The 25,904-nt window shown below is 36.3% G+C and overlaps 1 protein-coding gene across 1 annotated transcript in view; it reads right to left on the bottom strand.

The window, feature by feature from the left end:
* The window catches only part of PTPRD (protein tyrosine phosphatase receptor type D), a 424,904-nt gene that overhangs the window by 93,924 nt on the left and 305,076 nt on the right, over window positions 1-25,904 (bottom strand). The window contains exons 22-23 of the mRNA XM_088019124.1: window positions 14,539-14,580; window positions 13,937-14,034 (exon numbers count right to left, since the gene is read on the bottom strand). Of these exons, the coding sequence (XP_087875250.1) occupies window positions 13,937-14,034; window positions 14,539-14,580 (140 nt within the window). The remainder of the gene's footprint in view (window positions 1-13,936; window positions 14,035-14,538; window positions 14,581-25,904) is intronic.

Here is a 25,904-nt window from a genome sequence, read left to right on the forward strand (position 1 = left end):
GACTTAAGCTTAGGAGGAGGGGGTAGAGGCATCACCGCAGTGAGAAAACAAAAAGGGAAACCGGGCCTCAGAACCTCATCTTTATAACCTGTACTTTTAGTTGTGTTTTATAATAATCAGAGAATCAGAATTCCAGGCTTAGAGAAAGAATCTAAAAAGGTTACCTAGTGCAATCTGATGCTTAAAATTCTGCCTCGTCAATCCAGCTTATTATATGCCACTTGACATACTGTTCAATTTCACAGAAATCAAAGCTAGAGCTAAAACAAACAAAACAACAACAATGGACCCTGAAACTAATGGAAAGAAATATAAGTAGGCAAAGAGTTTGTATATTCCTGCCATCTTGAAATAGGGCAAACTTCTAATTGTGAAGTAACAGCTTCTATCTTTTCAAATCATTTAGCAGCTTTTATATGAAATTAAATTGCAGAAACTTGAAAGAGGATTTTGCATAGATGAAAGAATGTTTTAAAAATCCTAAGGCAAAATGACACTTTACATCAGTTTAATGTATTTATGAAGCTTAATTTATTGTAGTGAATAAGTTTTCCTTTCATCATGGGTCTTACCTAAATGAAGTCAGAATTTGGTGATATGCAGAGAGGAGGGCATTTTGCCAACATAGGTCTTCACTTCTTTTAATCTTTAGGTTTAAACAAGTAAGTAGACTCTGGTCTATAGTTTAAAATGTCAAGACAAGAACAAGTCAATATTAACTACTCTCTCGGAGAGTTAAGACTGGGTCTTTATACCTTCCAATCCTTCCAACACCTGCTTCTGATTTCTCCCCACTTTATTTTCCGAAGGAATTGGTCAAGATCAGAAAACAAATGCCGTCACTATTATGTAGGAAAATTTATAGAGTCAACTTGGTGGATTGATGATTTCTAGTCCATTAGAGTGCAGTGTTAGTTTTTTGTTTTCAGGTATAAACTGTAACCTTTCATCATTTTTAAACTTGATAATTTAAAAAATAATAAAATAATAAAGAACATGAAGGGGGAGGCTGGTTAAAAAGGTTCTTACCCAGAGGAAACCAAGTCCTTTTTTGTTGTTCAAAAATGTCCATGATATTGAAAAACAAAAATAAAATTATATCAATCAGAAATTGGGGCCAATATGTCTTATTTGGGATCAGAAAATACTCATAAATATTATGTAACCACTTTAATAGATAATGGCATAAAATGTCTTTTATTTTAAGACCATAATGAAAATGGTTGTGGAAAGAACCATCAAAGAGAACTATTTATAGTGGTCAGAACATGACTCTGAAACAAAGCCATGTGGGTTCATATCCCAGTTCTGCCACCCACTTACCAGCTGTATGACCTTGGACAAGTTACTTAACTTCCCTGTGTTTCAGTTCAGTCCCTTCTGTTGTAACACAGGGATACTAATAGTACTTACTTGGCAGGACTGAATGAGTTAATGTATGTAACATGTTGTGAAGAATGCCTGGCACATGGCAAGTGCGATTCACATTTGCTATCATTATTATCTCTGCAAAGCTCTTTCTTTAAACTGTGAAGCCCTACAGAAAAGCTAGGTAATATTATCACCATAATATTAAAAATGTTATGTAGTTTAATACCAAAGAAGAACATATGAAGGAATATTTTGCAGATAGGAGTAGAGGGGAGGGGTGAGGAAGGGGGAAAGTGGGGAGGTGGGGAAAAGAGAGAGAGGGGAGGCAATAAGGGAGACAGAGGGGTGGGGGAGAGGGGCTGAGGAGGGGAGGAGATGGGGGAGGGGATGAAGGGGGAGGAAGAAAGAGATGAGGGGGAGTGGATGAAGGGATTTAGAATGAATTAAATCAAGAATCTCCATAAGCCTCTAGCTAGAGTTTGGATGACAGATGAATGCCCACTATTAAGGAAACATACTAAGCAAGTGAGAAATAACGCAGTTCTGATTATGCCGCATGCTTGAACTTTTTAGTTAAAGCCAAATACACCAAATGCTGTGTCTGTGATGACTAAAAGACTAATGTTCGCAAGGCATTGCTAAATCCACAAATTCATGTAATGTATTAATGCTTACATCTTACTCATCCTCTCTGTACTCCCCAACATGGTGGCATGCCCAAGAATTATTTTTTTTATGTAGAACGACCAACAGTTTAGCCACAGTAGAAAAATCATGGCAAATAATACCACCACTACATTTTTTACATCTATAAATAAATAAATAAAGGCATTTTTATTATGTTGTGCAGCAATAGGCTCTCCTTGCCCCACTCCCTTTCTGCAGCATTGCTCAAATTCTCCCCAAAGCTGTGCTCACAAGTGCCATAGAAATAGCTGCATTCATCTGATCTCTGGGGGTACTTACAGCTTTAAGAGTAGAGGCAGGAAATCATCTCCATAACTTGAGAGGCCTTTTAAGATCACCTAGAACAGACTCCTTAGTGTTACAACTTTTCAAGAGTGTAATCAATCACCTTTCCTGCCTCACCACTGAGCAGCAGGATCCCAATGTTGCAGTGACAGGCACAGAACACACTGGGGTCCTCTGAATAAGCCATGACCCTTCTCATCTCCATGCCTTTGCACGTGCATCTCCCCCAGCCTGGAATCTTACAATCCTAGCAAACTTCAGTGAGTCCAACTTGCATGCTCTCTGGGAAATCTCTCTTCAGTACTGTCCCTTCTTCAACTTTCCCCTCCCACCATCACCCACTATGTCCTATAATTACTGTTTTTTTTTCTTCTGTTTTTCCTAGGAGACTATGGACTTATTTAGGGCAGAACTTATTTCTTGACTTTTTTTTCTCTTACTTTCCAATAAGTGTTTATCAAACAGATGAAAGCATTCCAACTACTTCTCTTATAAATAAGGAAACTGAGTTCAGGAGAGTTAAACAGCTTGTTTAGGGGCATTCAGATTCATAGCAGAGACCCGAGGCAGGTTCTACTCCTCAGGAAAAATGAGCTTTTCTGGGTACTTCATGCGGATTTAGTTTCCAGAAATTCTATTTCATACAAAATATGAAAAGAATATACAGGCATCATAACCATCTTCCATCTTTATCACTGCTCACCTTCTCCTAATTGCTTTCATAGAGCCTATTTTTGGAAAAAGAAGGGACTATTATACAAATAAAACAACTTGTGAAAAAAATGCAATGTTATTAAATGACCGACGGGTAGGTCATGAGTTTAAAGTTCACAGTACTGAGGGCCACTTCTGTTTCCTATGTGCCTGCTTTGTACAGAAAGGCAAAGAAGCCAGGCGCCTGACATATAGTCATCGTCGTAACAACCTCAGGAGTAGATGCTAATATTCTCATCTTAAGTAAGCGAGAACCAAGGCCACAAGAGGTGAAGTCACTGGTTCAGGGTCAAGCAACACAGGAATTAATTGGCAGAGTCCGAATATGAGCTTTGTTTTCCTTGATTTCCAATGCTCTCCCCAGCATCTGATACTATTTCCCTCTACATGCATATAGCACTCTGGCCCTAAAACTCCAACTCCATTTTAAAATCAAAATAAAACTCAAAAAATAGCCTCTTTTTTAGTTCTTGTTACAGTCTCTTTGAAGTTGAAAGCTTGTTTTGGAACTAGAAATACTTCAGGATTAATTGTTTCCTGAGAGCTTTGAGCTCCACATGGGAGTAGGTGGAAAGACGATTTGGACAATGTCCAGTGATGGTCAAGGCTCAATTAGTGATGGTGAACTTGTGTGAGAACAGGGATTGAGAAATAAAACTGGAGTTATAGGGACATTCCCTCAAGATGAGTATGACTCCCAGAAGAAAATAAATAAATAAATAAAAGGTTCAAGTATAAAAGATAGGGAATTTAACATTGGTAAGGAAAATATTTGAGATTTTAAAAAAAGCGGGCACAAGGATATTTTAAATGTTCAAATGAAAACAAGCTTTGAAACTTGAAAATTTGGTTTGGTTGCAATTTGAGTTCTAGTAAGTACAGAAGTTCAAAAAGAATAAACGATTATAAACACACAGACACACCCTGGTTTGGGATGTGTTTCTTCTAAGGTGAGCTGCAGTTTCATTGTGTCCTACTAGGTTTGTTTATAAGATGCAGAATGGCAGCCAGCTGAGAAGGGACTCTGCACTTCTATATCTTACTTGGTGAGGCTGGTTCCTAGGTATGAACCAAAAAAACAAAAACTTCCCTCTCCCACTCCCCCTGCTTGTGTTCCCTCTCTTGCTATGTCTCTCTCTGTCAAATAAATAAATAAAATCTTTAAAAAACAAAAACAAAAACAAAACAAAGCAAAACAAACAAACAATCAAAAAAACCCACCTTCTCGGTTTCCCAACTGGCAGGCCCATCTTTACTATAAAAACTGTACCGGGAGTTTAATCAGTAGGTAGTTTTGCGTTAAATCTGAGGCATCTCTATTAAAATGTATTCACTTCTGTACTGTCTAAAGATAATAACAGTCTATTTTCTGAGAGAAAAGTTCTGAGAATAAGGCTTCACTGCTGATATATCAGGTGGGGTGTCAACTGAGAAAAGCAGCTCTTTTTACAGAAAGACATTCTTTGTTCTATTTGTTCTTCTTGTTGGTACTACCAATTGTGATCACAACAAAGAGCTTCTGTGAGCTGTAGATTTAGTGAGAAATCGATCCAGACACACACTTTGGTTAATCATCTGCTGCATGCCCAGCAGTGGGCTTGCTACCGTGTGGCCAACCGTACACTGAGAAGGCATAAACACCTGACCAGGAGAAGCTTATATTCTAACACAGGGAATGATCAGAAAAAAGAAAAAGCAACATAGTACGTGCTAATTACAGTGCATTAAATTAGCAAGTTTTCATTTTTTTTCTTCTTTTAGTATTGCTTATTTTACTGAATTCAACCAAGTCCTGTGGATTTGACCAATGACAGGGATGGGAAGAGGCCGGGGATTCATTTAGTCTAAAACAGACTTTTTTTTCTTTCATATTTTAACTTCTCTGAAACTGATGTGCATCTTAAAAGTGATGGTATGTATTTGATGAAATAGCTACTAAGGTTACTAAGCATTTGTATCAGGGACTCTGCTAAGCATTTCATATGTATCAATTTATTTTTATTTACAGAGGAGGTAAGTACTATGATTACTTCCTTTGCAGAGATGAAAAAAGTAAAATAGAGAGGTTCAGTTATTCACGTACGGTCACGTAGCTTGATCCAGGGCCAACATTAAACAGCCTGACCCCAGCGCCTGTGCATGTGGCCACTGTGCCACACTATCCCCATTGTTAGCTCAATGAACAGAGGGCCCTGAATGGAAGTTGAGGGGTTTGGACCCAATCTGAAGCATGTACTTAAGGAAGTGGGTAATGCCTTTCTCACCCAAGCCCCCAATCCTAGAGTACCAGGAGATTCTACTTTGGAATAATAAACTTAGCCTTTCATTCCCATGAAGGAAGTTGGTTCATCGGGCCCAGAATAAAAAAAGTCATTACTACTTTTTATTTTATGAAGTCATTTTTTTCTCATTCCATTACACAAACTACTATAATTTGCTCAAAATTAAAAAAAATATTATCTCATGTGGCTCCTGTGTCAGCAATATTTAAAAATGAAAGCTTTTCCTTGGTCTATTCTACTCTTCAACTTTGCATAAAAAATGAAAACAGATCTTTGTCATCTATTACTTTCTTACTTCAGAAAGTTGCAGTGCATTCGAAGATGGGAAAAAAATTGTGTGTGTGTGTGTGTGTGTGTGTGTGGTTTCTTATTTGTATCTGTGTAATGCTGTAATGCATGTCCATCCTCATGAGTTTATGCATAAATTATAAACTAATTGAAAGCAGAAATGACAAGTGGTTTTGCATTATGAATGCTTGGAGGTTTATGAAACATTTAGTAATGAAGGCTTTAGGCCTACATTTAGGCCTCGCTCTGGCACACATGGTCAAATATACCAAGAGTCTATTCCTAGGGAAAATAGAAATATTCTTTTTTGTGGTTACTGGTTTGATGACAATTTGTCCTTTTATTTTTTTTATTTTATTTTTTTTAAAGATTGTATTCATTTATTTGAGAGAGAGAGAATGAGAGATAGAGAGCACGAGAGGGAAGAGGGTCAGAGGGAGAAGCAGACTTCCCGCTGAGCAGGGAGCCCGATGTGGGACTCGATCCCGGGACTCCAGGATCATGACCTGAGCCGAAGGCAGTCGCTTAACCAACTGAGACACCCAGGCGCCCCGTCAATTTGTCCTTTTATAAAGAAATATATTACTTACCATTGGGAATGAAGAAACGGTCTATGGAGCAGAGAAATGTCATAGGAAGCATGTCAGGAAAACCACTGGGCTTTCTCAGGGATAGGCATGAAGTATAAATTGGTAACCATGACATTTTCATAGAAATTTTTAGTATAAATATTGATCTAGTGGAAGACTTAGGTTTCTGGACCCTGTAAATCAGGCCATCATAAGAAACAAACAGTAAAATATTTAGGTCTTTAGAGCAGGTGGATTAAGGTACAGTGTCCTTTTAACAATAAGAAGGAAATTTGTGGCCTGGCTCAGACATGTTCTAAGCACAGGTGTGAACTTGAGCAAGTCACTCCTTTCTCAACTCTTGTTCTTTACCTCTGAGAAGGAAAGGTTTAACCACATGCTCTCTGGGGTCTATTTCAGCTCTCCATACTTAAAAAGATGATGTAAGCAACATTTCTTAACATGTCTATATATATGTCTTGGCACTGTCTTGATATATTTCATTATTCATGAAAGAAATAATGTATCTTTTTCTGTTACCTGTCTCACTAGAGTCTTGTGAAGATTTTAGCCTTCTAGACAAAGGTGCCACATACATGCTGTTATTAAAACAGAAGGACAGCACACCGGTATCTGGAATGTTTCAGATAAGAGGTTCATTATCATCTGTACAGACAGGAGATGTGAAAGTGTTGCCATGAGCACAGGAAGAAAATCTCAGCCCATCTGGATGCTAACTGGTGGAGGACACTTGAGCGCTGAGATAAAAGATAATACACATCCACAGATGGCAGCAACAACGTTGGGACTGGGTTTTGTGGTGAGAACAAAATAGGTCAAAGGTAGGCCTTCTGAGAATCACAGTTTCTCACTCTGCTTTGATCCAACAGAAAGACTGCTCTTCAGACTAGTTTTAATGTATGTGTTTAAGATAACACTACTAAGAGAGATGTGATGATTAATTTGAAACTAGATGTTGGATAAATATTTATGTCTATTTGTAAGTCAGCTGTTAGGAACTTGGAAGAAAGTATGCAGTTGTGACTATATTTAAAAGGGTGCTATTTTTTTATTTTATTTTTTTAAAGATTTTATTTATTTATTTAAGACAGAGCAAGCACATGAATGAGAGAGCACAAGCAGGGGAAGCAGCAGAGGAAGAGGGAAAAGCAGATGTCCCACTGAGCAGGGAGTCTGATGCAGGGCTCGATCTCAGGACCCCAAGATCATAACCTGAGCTGAAAGCAGACGCTTAAATGTGACCCACCCAGGTGCCCATAGAAGGAGCTTATTATCTCAACTCAGGTATAAAATCTATGATGTACCTGAAGTACAGTATGGATATTGGGCATTATTTCTGTGGGGAATTGCAACTTGAAGACCAAATCGGGAGATGGTTTCACATCTTCTCTGACTTTGTAACTTTTCTTGCTAGTGACCACCGGGATGCCTCTGTGTTGGGGTCTTGACCAGTGCGGGTGGAGCGAATACAACCAGTCAACAGTGAACCAACTCTTTATAGAAAAGAACGGACTTACCTATGTAACTAAGAGAGCAGGCTGCTTCCATGCCATTCACTCTTCACAATACAAAGGATAGTGGAATCATTATGCAGAGGTGAGAGCATCTTCACTTCTAACAATGCTATTTGCATGCTTAAGTCATTTGAACATGGAAGAATTGATTTACCCTCCCCTAGTTGTTCTTCCTATTTCAGTTTCTCCTTTTTTCCCATTATATACATCGATGACAGATTAATTTTCCAAGAAACCACCATTCAAGTGTGCTCTGTATTCTCATCATACTGTGGAACACTTTTGGCATAGGACTGATTATATTTTATTATAATTTTCAATTGACATGTCTGTTCAGTGAGAGTATACTTAACACTATTAATTTATTAATAAATGCATAAAATCTTTCATTGGTTATGTAAAAATAGTGCAACTTTTCAACTGCCATTATTGAACCCCTTCTTTTACACACACACACACACACACACACACACACACAGTGTGTCCTGACATTCATACTCATATACACACATATTCCCTAATTCTCATAGCAACACATTTTACAGATGAGCAACTGTTATATTATTGTGCAAGGCCACAGCCATAACAAGTGTTCAAATCAGAATACATATTTGTCTGAGTCCAGAGCCCATATTCATATTTTTTCCACCATTCATCCACCCCATCCTTGCCAATGGTGAGTCTGACAATGAAAGTTCATTATGATTCTTGGCCCTCTTTGCTTGCCTGACTTCATCTCACTCAACTCTCCACAAGAAACAATTTGCTCCATCATAATAAGTGTCCTTAGTGCTTCCCCTGACTCTACATATACTTTATTATACAATCATATCACCAGGGTGTCTTGTTAAAATGCAGATTCTGATTCAGTAGGTTTGGGATAGTGCCTAAAATTCTGCATTTCTACAAGCTCCCAGTGATGCTAATGTTGCTGTTCTGTAGTCCACACTTTGGACATAAAAGTACAGAGCAGCCTTGAATGTGCCTTTGATCCTTCCCTCCACAAAATGCTCTTTGCTCTTTTTCTTCCTAGTTCCAATACCAGTACCACCTTTTCTTCAATACCGTTCCCAGTTCCTCATCTTAATCTGACCTTTACTAAATCCCAACAGCATTCCATTAGTATTTGGGATTAGCAACTTGGTGTTCTTTTTACTATTTTTGCATGTATATATTTGATTTTGCATGGTAGATTTCCTAGAAGTAAAGGTTTTTTATAACTTTTATTCCTGCCAGAACTTAGCATAGTGCTTTTCTGTAGTGTTTTGGTAGATAATTGTTGGTTCTTCCTCCCAGCTCACAAGCTTCTTTCCATAATGACTTCCCTCTTTCCAACCCAAGGAAGGAGCAAGATCTATATGCGTAGACTGTTAGCAGCTATGTCCTCATGTGTGTCTCCATAACAAAATGAGTCAACCAGAGTTCAGAGTTTGTTCTCTGGCATTTGGAATCTGAATGAAAAGAAAAATTTGGTCTCATTATTCAGGGGGATGCTCTGTTAATAGAAATTTGATCAAAGGCCACATTTTCTATATGTGGGTGGAAGAAACAAAAGAAGTTGGCCTATACAAGGGGAAGAATGAGGTCAGTCCAGATAAAAACACAAAGATGAAAATTTCAAAGAGGATGTCAGGAAATCCAAACAACAGTTCTTGAAGCACACCTATATTGTTAGCCTTTGGATTTATAATAGATAATTTATAATAAATAAATTTATAATAAATAATTTATAGTAAATAAAGCGAACTCCTCCTTTTCCCCCCTTAAACAAACTGTAGGAGCTGCAGTTACTTACAATCAGTCTAATATAAATAGGATTTATGTATATGGTATTGATAATGATAATGCTGACTGTGATACGTGTCAAATGAATCTTATACTTTGGTTTATTTTCCATCTCAGGGGATGATAAAATGAAGACTGGAGGATGATGCTCTGTAAATATATTACCGTAAACCAATGATGTTTCTTAAATTAAAGTCTTCAGAGCACCTTCATCAAAGTCACCTGGACTGCTCTTTTAAAATGGACATTACCTGGGAGAAAATATTTGCAAATTATATATCTAATGAGTCACTACTCAAAATGTAGAAAAAACTCACACAACCCAATAGAAAAACAAAAACAAAATTAAAAAAAAATCCAAGCCAATTAAAAAATAGGCAGAGGATCTGAATGAACATTTTTCCATAGAAGACATACATATGGCCAACAGGTACATGAAAGGTGCTCAACATCACTAATTATCAGGGAAATGCAAATCAAAGTACAAAGAGGTATCACCTCATACCTCTTAGAATGTCATTAAAAAGACAAGAAATAAATATTGGCAAGAATGTAGAGAAAAGAGAACCCTTGTGCACTGTTGGTGGGAATGTAAATTGAATAAGAGATATCTGCATCCCCATATCCATTGTGGCAGTACTTACAATAGCCAAAACATGGTAACAACTTAAGTGTCCATGGATGTCACATTTGTGACAACATGGATGCATCTTGAAGGCAATGTACTAAATGAAATAAGCCAGACAGAGAAAGATAAGTGCTGTATGATCTCCCTTATATGTGGAATCTTAAAAAAAAAAAACAACCTCACAAAAATAGAGAACAGATTGGTGGCTGCCAGAGGTTGGGGTGGAGTAGGGGATAGGAGAAAAAGCGTAAAGGTGGTTAAAAGGTACAAACTTCCAGTTATAAGATAAATAAGTCCTGGGGACATAACGTGCAACATGATGAAAATAGTTAACAATATTTTATTTTGAAAATTGCTAAGAAGGTAGATCTTAAAAGTTCCTATAAGAAAAATTTGTAATTATGTAAGGTGATAGATATTAACTAAACTAATTGCGGTAACCATTTTGTAATATATACACATATATCAAATAATTACATTGTATACCCCAAACTAGTATACAGTTATATGTCCGTTACATATCAATGAAACTGGGGAAAAATAAATAAAACAGACATTCCTGGTTGTCATGGCTGACCTACTGCATCAGCATTTCTGGTGTTGGGACCAGAAATCTGGATTTTAATTAGGCTTCCAAAAGATTCACAGTCATTAGCTAATTTGTTTGGTAAGACCTATACATACTATTCTGAATCTGTTCAAAGATTCACCAGCTCATGCGATGGCTTTGACAGATACCAAATGTCAAGAGAACTTTATTCCCTGCATTCTTGATGTCATCTTCAAATCCTGGCTCCTTAAATTCTAGTAAAACTTTACAGTCTCATATCAGAAAATGAAACCAGAATTATTTATAAATATTTTCAAGATGGAGTGCTCTTGCTACTAATTTCTCAGGTTCTTCTTCCAGCTGTCATTAAATCCAATGTCTGAGCCCAGTTTCCTTTACAATAAAGGAAGTTCTCACATGATCTAATAATGCTGGGCATATCTAAATCTGCTTCTTCCTATTCTGACCTCAGAATCAGTGTAAGCAGCCTCCATGTCTTTAACCTCTGTTTCAGTCTTAGAGTTAGAGTAACAAATTTAGGTTCATTCCTGTTGAGAGGTCTGAGTAATCATTAATTCACAGTGATTATGCCAAAATAATTAGATGTTTGAAGGTAATGTGCCTTGTCTTCTTCCATTTTCTTCACTAAAAACTAGTAAAAAAAATCTATTCAAATTTATATGGAAGATAACAAGTAAAATACAATTTTTTTCAAAGTGTTGCTCTGTGGCCGAAAATATTATATAGAGGTCTTTATCTTATTATCACAGATGAATAAAACATTTAAATATCTCCTTCATGGCTGTTAAGGCACAGTAGAGTCAATTCATGCCCAGGGAGCTTTAATCACAGACCATCGTCATGATAAATGGTGAAAAGTCAGTGTGGGCTATCATGTCAACGGCTACTGGGGGAGTTTTTAATGGGAACATTGGCAGCATGCAGTTCATAACCGCTTTTAAGGAACACTTCTGATTTAAAGGCTACATGAGTATCATTACAGTATCTTTACATGTAGTATTCTAGAGAAATTCCATTTTAAAAGGAAGCTGGTTATTGTAGTCAATGTATATAACAGATTTCTTGAGTGATGCAAATATTGTCAATGGTTTAAAGTTATATTGGTAGTGAGTGAATTACTGACTTTTAGGTTGAGCTATCAATTTTTAATTTTTTGTGACCCATTATATCATTCAAAATCAAGTATTAAAGTGGGGCCATAAAGAAAATATATCACATAACAAGAGAATAAGAAGAATCACGATAACAATAAAGAGCAGGTTGGAAAGGTAAAAGATTGCTAAGAGTTTTTTATGTTGCCCCAGGTAGCACATATCATCTGCCTTGTTTTCTTTTATTTAAAAACTCAATTTGCAGCCTCAAGCCCCAAACTAGAACCACAGAAACTGTTTTAAAAAATACTACATAATTTAAAAATAGCCATTATGACCAAGAAGAACAGGGAAGGAATAGGAAGCAGACCATTTGAGAAAATGACACAATTCATAATCCAATGTGAGTTTCCTAAAATTAAAAGTGTTCCTCTGAATGCTGGGAAGAGAATAAAAAAAAATATACAGTTTAGCCAATCAGAAAAATAAAGTCCCTTTGTGTCTTATTGAATATTTGACAAAGATGCTGGATATTCAAATTGAATAAAAAGGCTACCTGGATCTTAAGGGTGGAGGTCCATGGTGCTACAGATATGTTTTGCTTTACACACTAATTTAAAATAATGAAAAAGTGACAATTTGAAGACTTCAGAAAGTCCAATCAAATATCCAGATTGCCACAGGCCCCACTACTCCAGATTTTCTTACATGGATCTTCTTCACATACTTGAAACCCATAGAGCCACTTGAGGTTGGGGATCCTCTTAGCGGTTCTCACTGAAAGGGTAGAATGTTAGAACTGAGGGCGCCAGGATGCCTCAGTCAATTATGCGTCTGACTCTTGGTTTTGGCTCAGGCCATGATCTCATGGGTCCTCAGATGGAGTCCTGCAATGGACTCTATGCTCAGCAGGGAGTCTACTTGAAGATTCTCTCCCTCTGTCCCTCCCCCTATTTGTGCACTTCCTCGTGCATGTGCAATCTCTCTCTCTCTGAAATAAATAAATAATCTTTTAAAAAAAGAATCCTTTAAGCATGTTAGAACTGGTAGGGAACTGAGAGATCATCTAATCCAACAGCCTCATTTCAAGTTGATACAACAGGCACTTGTGGTGATGAGCATTACGTGTTGTATGTAAGTGATGAATCACTAAATTCTACACCTGAAACTAATAATACATTGTATGTTAACTAACCAGAATTTAAATAAAAACTTAAGAAAAAAAAAGTTGATACAACAGAAACCAAGAGGGGTAACAGGGATGTGTTTTAAGACTTTCCCATTAAGTAAATCAATAGAAACTCTTTATGGAATCAGGTACCCAACAATCTTTTGTTGTTTGGCACAATAAGACTTTAGTTGTACCTTTTAATCTTATGCTAAGTCAAATTTGACCTAAAAGAATAATGATGGTTTAGTTATCAATTCATGAGTTGGTTTTAGAATGAGTCCCTATTGCTGGGGAATATCAGAAATATCCAATTTTAAAACTTTCTACTTGATAAATACCACAATGTCCAAATGCACACAAATATACAAAAAGACTTTTCATTCACTTTCATCAAGAATTCACACAGAACTTATAGGGATTCTAGAATTTTAAGATACTATTCAGTTCACCATTGCTTCAAAAATAGGCAACTTTTCAGGAACATATTACTATCTTAATATTAATTCTGGCATTATTTTAAGACTGAAAGCTAAAATCATGCTCATATACGTTGTATACATAATTAAAGGGTTTTAAGGTCAAGGAAAACTAAGTATACAGAGAAATCGACTTATTCCCTGTCAACTCTCTTTTTCAGGGAGGCTTCTGGCCACGAATTAGTGTATTTAGCACCCATCTGGTATACAAGGAAGTTTATCAATTCAATATATTCTATGAACTAAAAACCAGAAAAGAAAAATCAACCTCATTAACACTGAATATCAGATATTCAACACATCTTAAAACTGCAACTACTATATTGATTTTACAGACACTTTTAAGTTGCCTATTTACTACCAAATTCTATATCTGATTCACAGTCATGTTTAAAAGAAAAAACACCAATGAAGTTAGTTTTTAAGAATAGAAGAGGAGGACAACTCTTGAAATTACTTGCAAGTATAAATGCACTGAAATACCTCATATTCCTGGGAAAACTTCAAGTTGTCATTTGCTTTCAACCTTTCAATGTGATCTGCAAGTTCCAAGATAGGAATTGGAGGATGGCTAGCCATACCTATTAAAAGGAAAGAAGAAACACATTTGAAAACAAATGCAAAACAATGGTGACTATTCCAAAATATAGAGAATACTATAGTTAGAAATGGCCTGAAAATATGTGAGTAGTAAAAATGTTTAATGTGAGGAAGCAGGCAGATAGTTTGGTTACTCAAAGCAGGACATGCTCGGGAAGGATGAATTTTGTAGCCAAATGAAAAGTCACCAAGCATAATCCCCAAACTAACACTCCTAGTGTAAAAGAAAGCGTTATTGTGCTATGAATCAATATGGTTAGAGTGGAGAAAACTGACAGTCAGACTTGATGTCAACTTCTGCTTTGAGTAATGACTGTTAGGTCATTTCAAACTCCTTCTCCTGCACTGTGTGAAATGGAAATTGTGTGGAATTAAATGGTGTAAAGTGAACTAAGAAAACAGACACTGAGAAAGACCTAAAAGGGAAAGAGTAGTAGCTTGATAGGAAACATAAAGTGACTTATGCATAATCAAGGGAAACTAACTTGAAGAATGAAGGTTACCAGGGTAACCGGAATCATCTGAACCTGCAAAGGAAATGATGATGTAAATAAAATAAAATAGAACGAATTTGTTAAAAAAATGAAATGGATAGTCTGATATACTTTTTTTAAAGGACTGATAAAAATGCTGCACGTTTTTACAGGATTCACTAGACATTGTGACTTGATTAAGATCGTTTAAATATTTCACAGACCTGGAGGTGACTGACATTCACATGCAAACATGGACACAAAGAATGACATGCACCACAGTTCATAGACGATAATCACTGATGACAAAATCAGACACCAAACTGAGTTTCAAAAATGTTTCCACTAGTAGCAGATTGTAGAGGTTGGGGTTGTGGCCTTCACCTGGACATTTATAAATGGCCACACTAACAGTTTTGTGGTATTTGCCCCAAGTCCCCATTTTTCAACCCCCAGCAAACCTACAATCTACTTCAGGTGTAAACATCTTTGTCCACAAATGGGAAATGAATGCAGGAGAGTGAGCAGATGGTGAAGGGACAAGGAGGGAAAGGGGATGGAAAAAGAAAGAAAGCAGTGACAGGGACAGCACATCTTAGTTCAGTCTGCCAGCTGAAGTGATATATTTCACAGATTCTGTTAAAAATAATCCACTACTAATTTTGGTGATTCCTGTGTCTTTCCAATGTTTTTGCACTTTTCATGTGATTTACATTTCATTTCTTTGTGATTAAATTTTTTAAAAGCACCATGAGAGAGCATCGCTGACTCATGTCTTATGGCTACAAATTCCAGCTGGCTAGAAAAACTTCAACTAGCATGCCCCCAGGGAAGCCTCTGAAGCTGAAAAAGAATGGGGGAGGAGCTCAAACTGGAGGTCAACTTGACATTCTGCTGTCCTGGGACTCTTTGGAAGGTACTAGGCTATGGAACGGTGACCATAAGTCAACAAGACGTGATTACTTTATGGGCATTTTAGAAATTGTGCCATTTATTGAAAGCCATCTAATAAGTTCCATTATCTCGAATGTCAAATTATCAATAGTTCTGGTAAGTTAAGTAAAAAACTATTTTGCTTCTTCCAAGCAATCCTTTTAGTACAGTGTTATAATAGGTGGTGTTTTAGTGTTTATAGCTTCCAGTCAACTAAAATCTTAATGGAAGATCCCATAAAAATGAGTTGGCTTAGAAATAGAAACTCTTTGTTGCAGATATAATTATGTATTTGAATCAAAATGTTGGAGCCCATTTCTGGAACTTTTCCATAAAGATGGTAGAATTGAACTAATTTATATTCTGTGGAGGGAATAGGTGGGTGACAGTGGTCTAATAATTAAAGTGATCTTATCCAGATGAGGCACCCCCAATGACAAGAATGGAAATGCAAAGGCACAAGAGACTCTAGGCTTATCTGGAAATGGAAATGGACTGATGTAGACATCCATTACAGTGCTTTAACAGAGAAAATAAAGAGACAAAGATGTTTAGACCTTTCCGAGCGAATCGTGGGAGAGAGTTATTATCATATATGGACTGAGTGGTGGTTTGGCTAGAGAGGGAGGACACAGAGCCAATCAGGGAGGCGTAGGGGACTGAATTACTGCTCAAAGCTGCAAAAAGTAAAGCCAGTTGGAGATGGGAAAAGTATTAGTATAACAGCAGTAGAAGACCATAATAATCAACCAAAGATGTGATCAACATATTTACTTTGGAAGCTAATTATACAGAAATCCAAGTAAACCTATACTGACTTATTATCTTCTAAATCAGGATGTATATATCATATGCAAAGATAGCACAGCATTCAAGAATCATTGTTTAAGACACATCAATATGTATCATTTTCCATCACAATTCTAGGACAAGTAAAAATGGCAGAATGGATGTTTCACGGAAAGAGGAGGAGAATTTGTGGGATTCTGATGGTACAGGAGAAGGAATCCTAGACTAGAATATGGATAAGAGTTCTTCTGGTTTTGCCATCTACTAATAGGGACAAATCATCTTTTATCAAGAACCTCAATTTTTGGGGCGCCTGGGTGGCTCAGGTCATGATCCTGGAGTCCCGGGATCGAGCTTCCTGCTCAGCGGGGAGTCTGCTTCTCCCTCTGACCCTCTTCCCTCTCGTGCTTTCTATCTCTCATTCTCTCTCTCAAATAAATAAATAAAATCTTTAAAAAAAAAAGAACCTCAATTTTTTATCTGTAAAATAAAACTGCAGAGCCAGGTAACTTCTGGAGTCACTTCCTTCTTTATAACTCTCACTTCTACCTGCTGTACATAGGATGTCTAAGCATATGGAACAACAGAGAAGGGTCTCTTGGGCATGGTTCTCATGTAAGTGTTCTAAAAGTTACTGTACCTTTTCTTTGAGCTGTGGGGAGCATTTACTGTCTATAAACTAAAAAATCTATGCAGTGTAGTGATCACCTTTTTGAATTGTTTAAGTTCAACACCATTTTCTTTAGTAACCCAAAAACTATGATGTTATGTCATGTATTTGAAACAAACATCATCATAAAAATTATGCTACTTAATAAATTGGGGATGAAACTCTAACATGAAACTCTAGCTCATACCAGAAAATAATCACCAAGGAGATACGAAAAAATACTGTTATATAATTCCCCTCAAACTTCTCCATTGTCCAACATGGAAACAATTTTATATGATATAATCAAGCATGTTAGATTCTGAATAGAAAAGCAGACACTAAGAAAACTATGAAGTTGATGTCGCTGTAGTATTTTTTCAATCTTTTGTCTGGGCAACCTGGCTATTGCTCACAGTCTACAAACAATATTCTTATTAGATGAATGTTTTTACATTAGCATCACTTGAGATGTTTTAAAATTATTTTTTTCCAGACTGCACACCAGACCAATTAAGTCAGAATCTCTGAGGGTATGAACCAAGCATTGGTATTTTTTAAAGTTCCCCAGCAATGGCTCTCGGTCCAGTGGAAATTATGATGGGGGGACTGTAACTTGTGTATTTTTTCCACTCAAAAATTATATCAGGGTTTATGAGACCATAATCAGCTTTCTTTTGGTAATACTTTGAATCTGCTCTGATTCTCCATTTAGTGAGCTTTAGTACTTTAGGCATTATTAGTAGCAAAGTACTTCAAGTGCAGCTCACAGCTGATGAGGACTTGCCAGAGTCACGACCTTATCAGTTCAAAGCTACAAATGCACAACATAAGTGCATTTTAAAGGCACACGTTGAATCTGAACAGTGTTTTCATTTTGAAGCTATGATATCCACAACATACACTATCAACATGATAAATGGATGGATGTAGTCACTGAAATCTGCCTTAGGTTGGAGGAAAAACCATGATGACTACTTTTAATAGGGTACATATTTAGGATAGTAATGTCATGAGGACTTCGTTATGAGAATGAAAACTTTAACATCATGGCATTTAAAGCTGAGAGGTGCCTTAGAGATCACTTAACCCAGCCTTTTCATTTTACACAAGAGGACTCTGAAGCCCAGAAAAGTTAAATGACTTTGTACATTAGTCCATCTAGTAAATAAAATCTTAAGTGGTTTTGGCATCTTTCCATTGTATTAATTCCGGAATGGCCGTTACAATCTTCTCAAGCAGGCGCAAAGTCTCCAGGGGCTGAAGGGGGCAGTTTGGTAAGGTAAATGACTGAAGATGACCAGATAGAGCATAGTGAACACTTTCACAAACAAAGTGCTCATACTCATTTCCTTGAAGCAAGCAATCTTCTATGGCCGGCTTTCATTTCCCTACTTTCAAAGGAGGCTCAAGAAAAAAAAAAGTATTATGTGAAAAATAAAAATAGGCATGAGATGAATGGCAATTCACATTCAGTCTCAAGGTTAGGGTCATGTTTAGGGCTGGTGTAGACTGTGGAGAACTTGCATAAGGGATAAACTCTTCAGCTCTAGTAGATATCTTCCAGGTAGAACTGCAGAGCCACGAGGTAAGAATTTTCAGGTTTTTAGTAGCAGCTGCAAACCCAGATTATGATGTGACATTTCCTCAGTTTTCACTGTTGCCTTAAAACTTTGTTGAAACTCAGTGGGAGTCAAAGAAAAGACCTCTGTAAGCCACACTTGGCTAACTAAATTGTTGCCTCTGTTTTAAAAGAGCAAAATGTTCTTTTGGTGTGTAGATTACAATCCAAGCAGGTGGAGAGTGACAGCATGCTTGTATCCACAAGACAGTGGGCTAGACATCAAGTGTTGTCTGGGGGAGGGTGACAATGTATACATCTCTCATGGGTCACCCTCTGCAAGTTCATTGATTTTCCCTCCCTTTCCACATTCTTTTTGTAAATTAGGAAAATGAAGCTCAGAGGGACTTGATCGAGGTCATCACTATTAGTAAAACTACTGGGGGATTTGATCCCAGACCCTGTCACTTCTTATTTAGGGCACTTTCATTATGCCATACTGTCTCTTACACCATTTAATGCCTGGGCAGAGGGGTGCCATGTACATAAATATGGGCCTGTGAAATGTTTGGACTATTTATGCCCTGACACAGGGATCATAAACCACCCTCAATTAGAGAAAATGTGTCAATAATAGCTTCATTTGGAGGTATGTCTGTTTCAGTGGTGGGGAAAAGGGAAAACATGCTCCTACACACACCTGTATTTAACATTTTGTGAGTTTCCATGAAAACATGAACTAAAGGTATACTAAATTTAGGTATAAATTCAAAGCTATTTTAATTTAATTTAATCTAAAACCTATAGTATTATTTGGCAGATTTTTTAAAAACTCCAATTTATAATGTTTTTGCCTTCTAAATATTCTGTTTAATTTTACTAAGTAATCTAATCAACAGTATTTTCTAAGATCTATAGAGAAATATTTAGCAAATACTTGCTTCATTTTGGCAATTTTAAAATCTTGCATTTAATGCCAATAACCACTTTATAATTATTTTGCTAAGTAAAGCCTTTGAGGTAACTAATAGTGGTGGAACATCTTTATTTTGGGCGGTGTGTTGGAACATCTATTAGTTGATTTTTTCTATTAGGATATATGTGTGATAATTCAACAATACTCTCTTCACGGTTCTCCTTTCCAAAAAAACATGATAAAGTCTGGAGAACAATTTGTGGTCATGGAACAGGGAGAAAATAATTTGCTCATCAAATCAATGATGTAGCTCTGTCAAAAATGTTTTTAACTAAGTTAATAGTCACAGAGAGAAACTTAGTTTATAAAATATTGGTCAGATTTTAAAATAATTTATGTGCCATTTAGAATACTCTGAATGAAATACAAATACTCAATGTTTGCAATTTGTTTCAAAAATGAATAATGAATTAAAGACAAAAGAGAACATTGATTTACAAGATATAATTGCTACTTGGCAGAACAATAATGACAATTTGACTTAATCCATGACTAGGATCATCATTAAGGGAAAGATGTTCCAGAGCACATTTTCAGGTAAGCACTGGATAGCATAAATGAGACTCATTTTTATGGAGGATTTCTGAGAATGCAGAATTTGAAAAAAAAAAAAGCATGTTTCTTTATGTCAGAAATTTACTATTTCTATTCAATGAACCAAGGTTTTTGAAATATACAAAGAACACATATGGTATTCTTAAGCAAGGTCATATATGTAAGTTTCTTATAGTACAAAATATGAAGGTAAGTATATATAAAAATGGATTTTGTTAGCATTGATCCCATTAATAGCACAAATGGATCAGAAAAGATGCCTCAAAAGCTTTTAAGGCCCATTCAGCTGCTGTGCAGACATTTCTGCTGCTGATACTGCTTTTTCTGATATGATAACTTTTTACCAGTTTGTTACTGTTTTTCACAGCCCATCAATCACCTACCATCCATGTATGCTTTAGGGCAAAACATATTAAGGTCATCCTCAGAATGAAAATGAGGCTTTTATATTGTAACATCTGATCATCAATTTTTAAATTTCTTTTCTTAAAAGGTGGAAGCACAAAAACTGGAGTTTTTTGTTGTTTTTGTTTGAAGGTTTTTTTTGTGGGTTTTTTGGGGGGGTCGCAGAGAGAGGGGTGTGAGAAGGAGGTACAAATACTAGAAGAAACAATTTCACAGGAAAAAAAAATAAGAACTTTTCTGATGGAAACTGACAAGGCAACCAAAAGGCTGCAGAGAGGAAGAATTTCACAGGCACAGAGAAAGGTGGTGACTGGCTTACTACATGATGCTATTAGCTACATGTTCCCTTACACCTTTGTACTAGAAAGAAAGCTTATTTCTCTGAGATGCTGAAGTTCTAAATTTGCTTTGTTGGGAAAAAGTAGATATATGAACACATATCAGTAGCTTCTTTGGTTTTCTTATATATCATCATCTTTTGATGATGTTATATTTATTTTAGTCTTCTGTCCAATGCTAGAGGCCAGGGCTCAGAGGGGCTGCCATACTGTAAGTAAAGGCTTTTTACAATATTTCAAAAAAAATCTGTAATTGGCAATCTCTATCAAAATGGTAAATGTGCCTACCCTAGGACCTTGTACTTGCATTTCCAGGTGTCTAATATTTCGAGGTAGCAACAAAGATGTGAAAAGATGTGTGCTCTCCGTACTGCTTACTGCAGTATTATTTGCAAGAGTGAAACATGGAAAATAGCTTCCATTAATAAGTAATGAGTCAATACATTTTGTGTCATCTGTAGAAGAGAATAGCATCAATACCACCGGCTGCTAAGAAGGAGATAAAACCTAATACACTAACTTGGAAAAAGGTCTATGTTTATGTAGTTAAATGTTAAAACAGGAAATTTTATGTATATCACCTGTCTGTCTATAGACCTGCTATACATTTTTATTAATTAAAGAATTGTATATACATGTGAAAAAGTCTGGAAGCATATCATGGAGCTGTATATGGTAACTATTCCTGAGGGGGAAATTTGGAGTAGTTATAGGGAATCTTTTACTTATATTTTAAATATGCCCCCCCAAAAAAGAAGAAAAATAAGAATTGGGGGGATAAAGAGTAATTTCTATTTTCTAAATGCGCTTTTTTCACCTTTTCCAATTTATGAAAATTTTCAAACATACAAAATATTTACTATAATGAACACCTGTGTAGCCACAACCTATGTACAACAATTCTTAACAAGATTATTTTCTATTTTACACAATTCCCCCAATAAATGTGTGTTGCTTTTGTAATTAAGAACAAGAATTATTTGAGGTACAGGTTATAAGAAGACTTGGAAACATTTTTTTACACACAAAAAGAACTTTCCTCCCAACCTAGGCTAATGGACACAGTTCACTTTGGTTTAACATGTAACTCATCTATCAACTCATCTTAGTGTACACCCAGCTACTGCTGTCCACAAAGATGTATGAGGATTAATAGAGGTTTATTTTAAAACCATCTTTTTTTAAAGATTTTATTTATTTTACTTAATAGAGAGAGAGAGAGAAACAGCGTGAGAGGAACACAAGCAGGGGAAGAGGGAGAGGGAGAAGCAGGCTTCCGGCCGAGCAGGGATCCCGATGCGGGACTCGATCCCAGGATCCTGGGATCATGACCTGAGCTGAAGGCAGTCACTTAACCAACTGAGCCACCCAGGTGCCCCTAAAACCATCTTTTAATAAGTGAGTATTTTCCCTTCCTCTGTAGAGCTTACAGACTTGTAAAACTTGATTAGCAGTTAATAAATCTATCAAATTCTTCTACAACATCTCTCTCCTTTTCTCATTTTATTCAATTTTCCATTTGAAGTGATAAGTCTAACTTTAGCTAAATGATACCTTCTTATACACTTAGGACTCTAATTTTGTAGGTCATGGGTGATACAAACAATGGTACTTGAATTGCATATTTCATACTAGTTCTTACTGACCCGGTATACCAATAAATGATGACTAATTATTGCCAACTATCTATTTTTTAATTGTGTAGTTTAGGTTCTAAATATAAATTAGTTGAATACTGCCAACTCTAAGAGACAGTATTCTGGTTACTAAGCATATTCATGGGAAACACCTACAAGCAGAGTACTACCTGCTCTCCTGAGGGTGTTAGCCTTCCTCACCCTGTTCAGATGCTTGAATACAGCGTTTCACTAATACAGTGACTAGATTGTCATCCAAAATTTGGAAAGTGTGCTAAAGCAATGTTTTTCTTTTTCTCACAACCTTGCAAAGATCGTTCTACTGAAAACAACAGATTTCTCTGCCTTTACTTGGTGCCTTAGTGGAGAGACAGTGGACAGGAATCTGATGTTTCCTTTTCCTGACCCAGTGATAGGTATGTCTGTAGTACTGCAGTGAAGGGTATATTTCTTTGAAGTATTTAAACTTTCAGGATACTGTATTTATATGGAATTTGGAATATATTTTCAATACCTTTGGAGTATGGGGTAGAATTGAGGGAAAATCATCTGCCTCCTTATATTCTAGGCTCTTCAACAAGAAGAAATACTTAAAAAGTAAATAGTTTTTCCATTCCCAAGATATTTTTTTAAAACGAAAATAGAATTTATAGAATTAGTGAACTAAATGATGTGCTTTCTTTACCTTCTGAAATACCTTTCATTTCAAATGGAAGTCTTTGATATTTTATCTTTCTCAACAGATCCATCGGAAGTGGAAGTGAACTTGCTTTCATGAACAAGTTCAGGTGCTAGGGGCTGATACATGAATCACAGGTTTTTTATTTCATTGAAAGTCATTTGTTTGGAGTGAAGGTGTGGGTGGTTAATTCCCAACTTATGCATACCATTAATAAGAATTGTCAAAATTTATGTTTATGGATAAACGATTTTACTTCCAAAGGTATGGTGTATATAAAAGCACATTTCAGACAGTAAGAGGGTTTAAAACCCAAAAATTAAGGAGCGTCATATCATTTGCTGTGCAACACCTAGTAAAGGGATAATTTTATTGCATCAGCCAGGAAAGCCATTGATTATTTGTGAACAAGAGGAGAGGAAAAAACACAAAAATGTTATTTGGTCAACAACCCTACCTATTATCCTACTGGCAAGTAATTAAGGCGATTTGTAGCCATTGCTTAGAATCTGTACTGGCTGAAGCAAATGGTCACATTATTATGAATTTCACATTAATAGCTGAGTCTATATTCTTTGTCAACTGGTGAAATTTTCAGGACAGCCAACCTGGGAGCTTGGGAGGTAAACAGACTGTTTCAACAAATCAAGCTCAAGTAGATTGCTTACCTGTGTTAAAAGGCACAACACAGTGCTTCCTCAGTGAGCAGATGTGCTAGGACCTTAGGACAATATCTCCTGTTCTATTTTCTTCCTCTATTAAACTCCTTTCTCCCTCTTTATTGATTTTGCCCACTTTATTTCATTACCCATTTGATGTAATAAGTCTAACCTTTGTTAAATGATACCTCCTATAAACTTAGGCCACCATTTCAGTTTTGTAAAGCTGTTGATGAGATAAGCAATGTCCCTTCAACTACAACATTCATTCTCCTTTCCATTTACTTCTGTGAAATTTAACAAGCTCTCTCCATAAATGGATCTCATATTCCCACATACACTGGGAAAATCTGATTCTTTATAAACTTTTTTTGATTTGACCATATTTGCAAAATTGCCCATAAAAGCAAGAAGTACTTAATAGATGGAGGTCTCTTGGTTGAAGTCATTTCTATTCCCTTCCTTGTTTGTAGTTGCCAGCACTCTGCTAATAATCCTTTCTACATAGTTCCCATTCATGCTTCCTATTTATTACTGGAAACATACTCTGTTGGTGCTGGAATAGATGAGGGAGAGCACTCTTACTGCTCTTTTTCTTCTGGGGCTATCTTTGACTTTCCATTCACCTTATTCTATGCTTCTGTCTCTACTAGAAGACCAAGGTTGTTTCCAATACAGATCACACTTCACATAAGAGCCAGAGGGGGCAGGGCAGAGCAGCAAAATAACAGTCGTTCTCTATTTCCACAATGTGCTGCTCTTGTAAAGAAATCCTGTAACACATCATCTATGTGTCTTTTAGGTCCTCTATACATTGGTTTGGCCAAATTGAAAAGTGCATGAATTCCTGGGTCCATTATTATGAAGTTGCCTATAGCCTAAAGAAGTAGTACGCTACTATTTCAGAAAGTGAACTGAGAAGGTTTATTACAGAAACTCAAATCATATCCAGTTGCCTTAATGGGATAGCTAGATAAAGACTCAATAAGGAACATCTACAAGACTACAACAATCCCAGAGGACTGCATAGGTTTTTTTAATCATCATCACACGTGCATAGTCCACATTTATCAGCCTCTTAAAAAAATACATATAGGAGATTTTTGGCTACATGAACATTTTCTTCTACCTTCATGCTGTTGGAGGTATATCTTTGCTTTTAAAAAAAACGATTTTTAAAAAGTCTAACCTCCTTTGAGATAGAACTTTAAAAATGACCCACATTTATGATGATGATTTGTATAGCCACTTTGAAAATGCCAGATGCTTCTTTCAACTGAATTGTTACTAGTTACTATGATACGTCTACATGTAAAAGAGAAAATATGCCAAACACAATACGTTGTATTCAAGTCAAAGTAATTCACTGCAAATGCGTAGTTTGACAAATTTGTAGTGTATCCTACTGTGAGTTAGGACGTCCATTTGACACATTTGCCAACAATTTGGTAACCAAATTTTAATCAGACTTTAGATCAGTTCTTTACTTTCTTAATTATCCTTAGGTATTATGACAGTGCCACTCAGTTTTATGTTTTTAGATCTCTTTACTACTTATGATTTTCCACTCATTTGGTATAAATAAAATTTACTTGAAAGAAAGCAAAATAGAGTTAGCCTCGAATGAATAATACTGTACAAAATGCCCCTCAGCAGGAATGACATGTTTGCTCTGTTGAAGCACTTAATGTCCTTGAAGAAACAAGTATATTTTTCTTATCCTCAATCACTTTATGTGCCTCCCCACAAGAAACCTAAATTGGCCACTTACATGCAGTATAGGTAATTTTTGAAAAGAAATTAATTTTTGCCTCACTTTGTTTCTTTCCCTCTTACTCCCCCCTTTCTTCAGTGAAACATAGACGCAAATTAATAGGAAAATACAAAATAAATCTATTCTTTCCCCATGGAATGAATGATGCAACACCCATCCATCCATTCATTCACTTTATGAGAAACTGAATTCTTGCCAGACAGATGTCATTAAAAATAATAAACTGTGTTAAAACCCCCAAATGGTAGGTATTCTTGCAAGACTATAGTTTTTCCAAAATTTGAAGATGAATTACACGTTTAGTCTTGTCTACTCCACCTCAGATTTGCAAAAAGAACTTTCCTTTCAAGACTTATGTATGGTGAATCTCAATAATATTACAATTAAAATCAAGATAAACAAAATTGTTCTAAATAAAGTGAT

This window comes from Eumetopias jubatus, unplaced genomic scaffold, assembly GCF_037043125.1.
Source record: "Eumetopias jubatus isolate StellerSeaLion01/CBP00866 unplaced genomic scaffold, mEumJub1_p1.0 scaffold_15, whole genome shotgun sequence".
Taxonomy (NCBI): domain Eukaryota; kingdom Metazoa; phylum Chordata; class Mammalia; order Carnivora; family Otariidae; genus Eumetopias; species Eumetopias jubatus.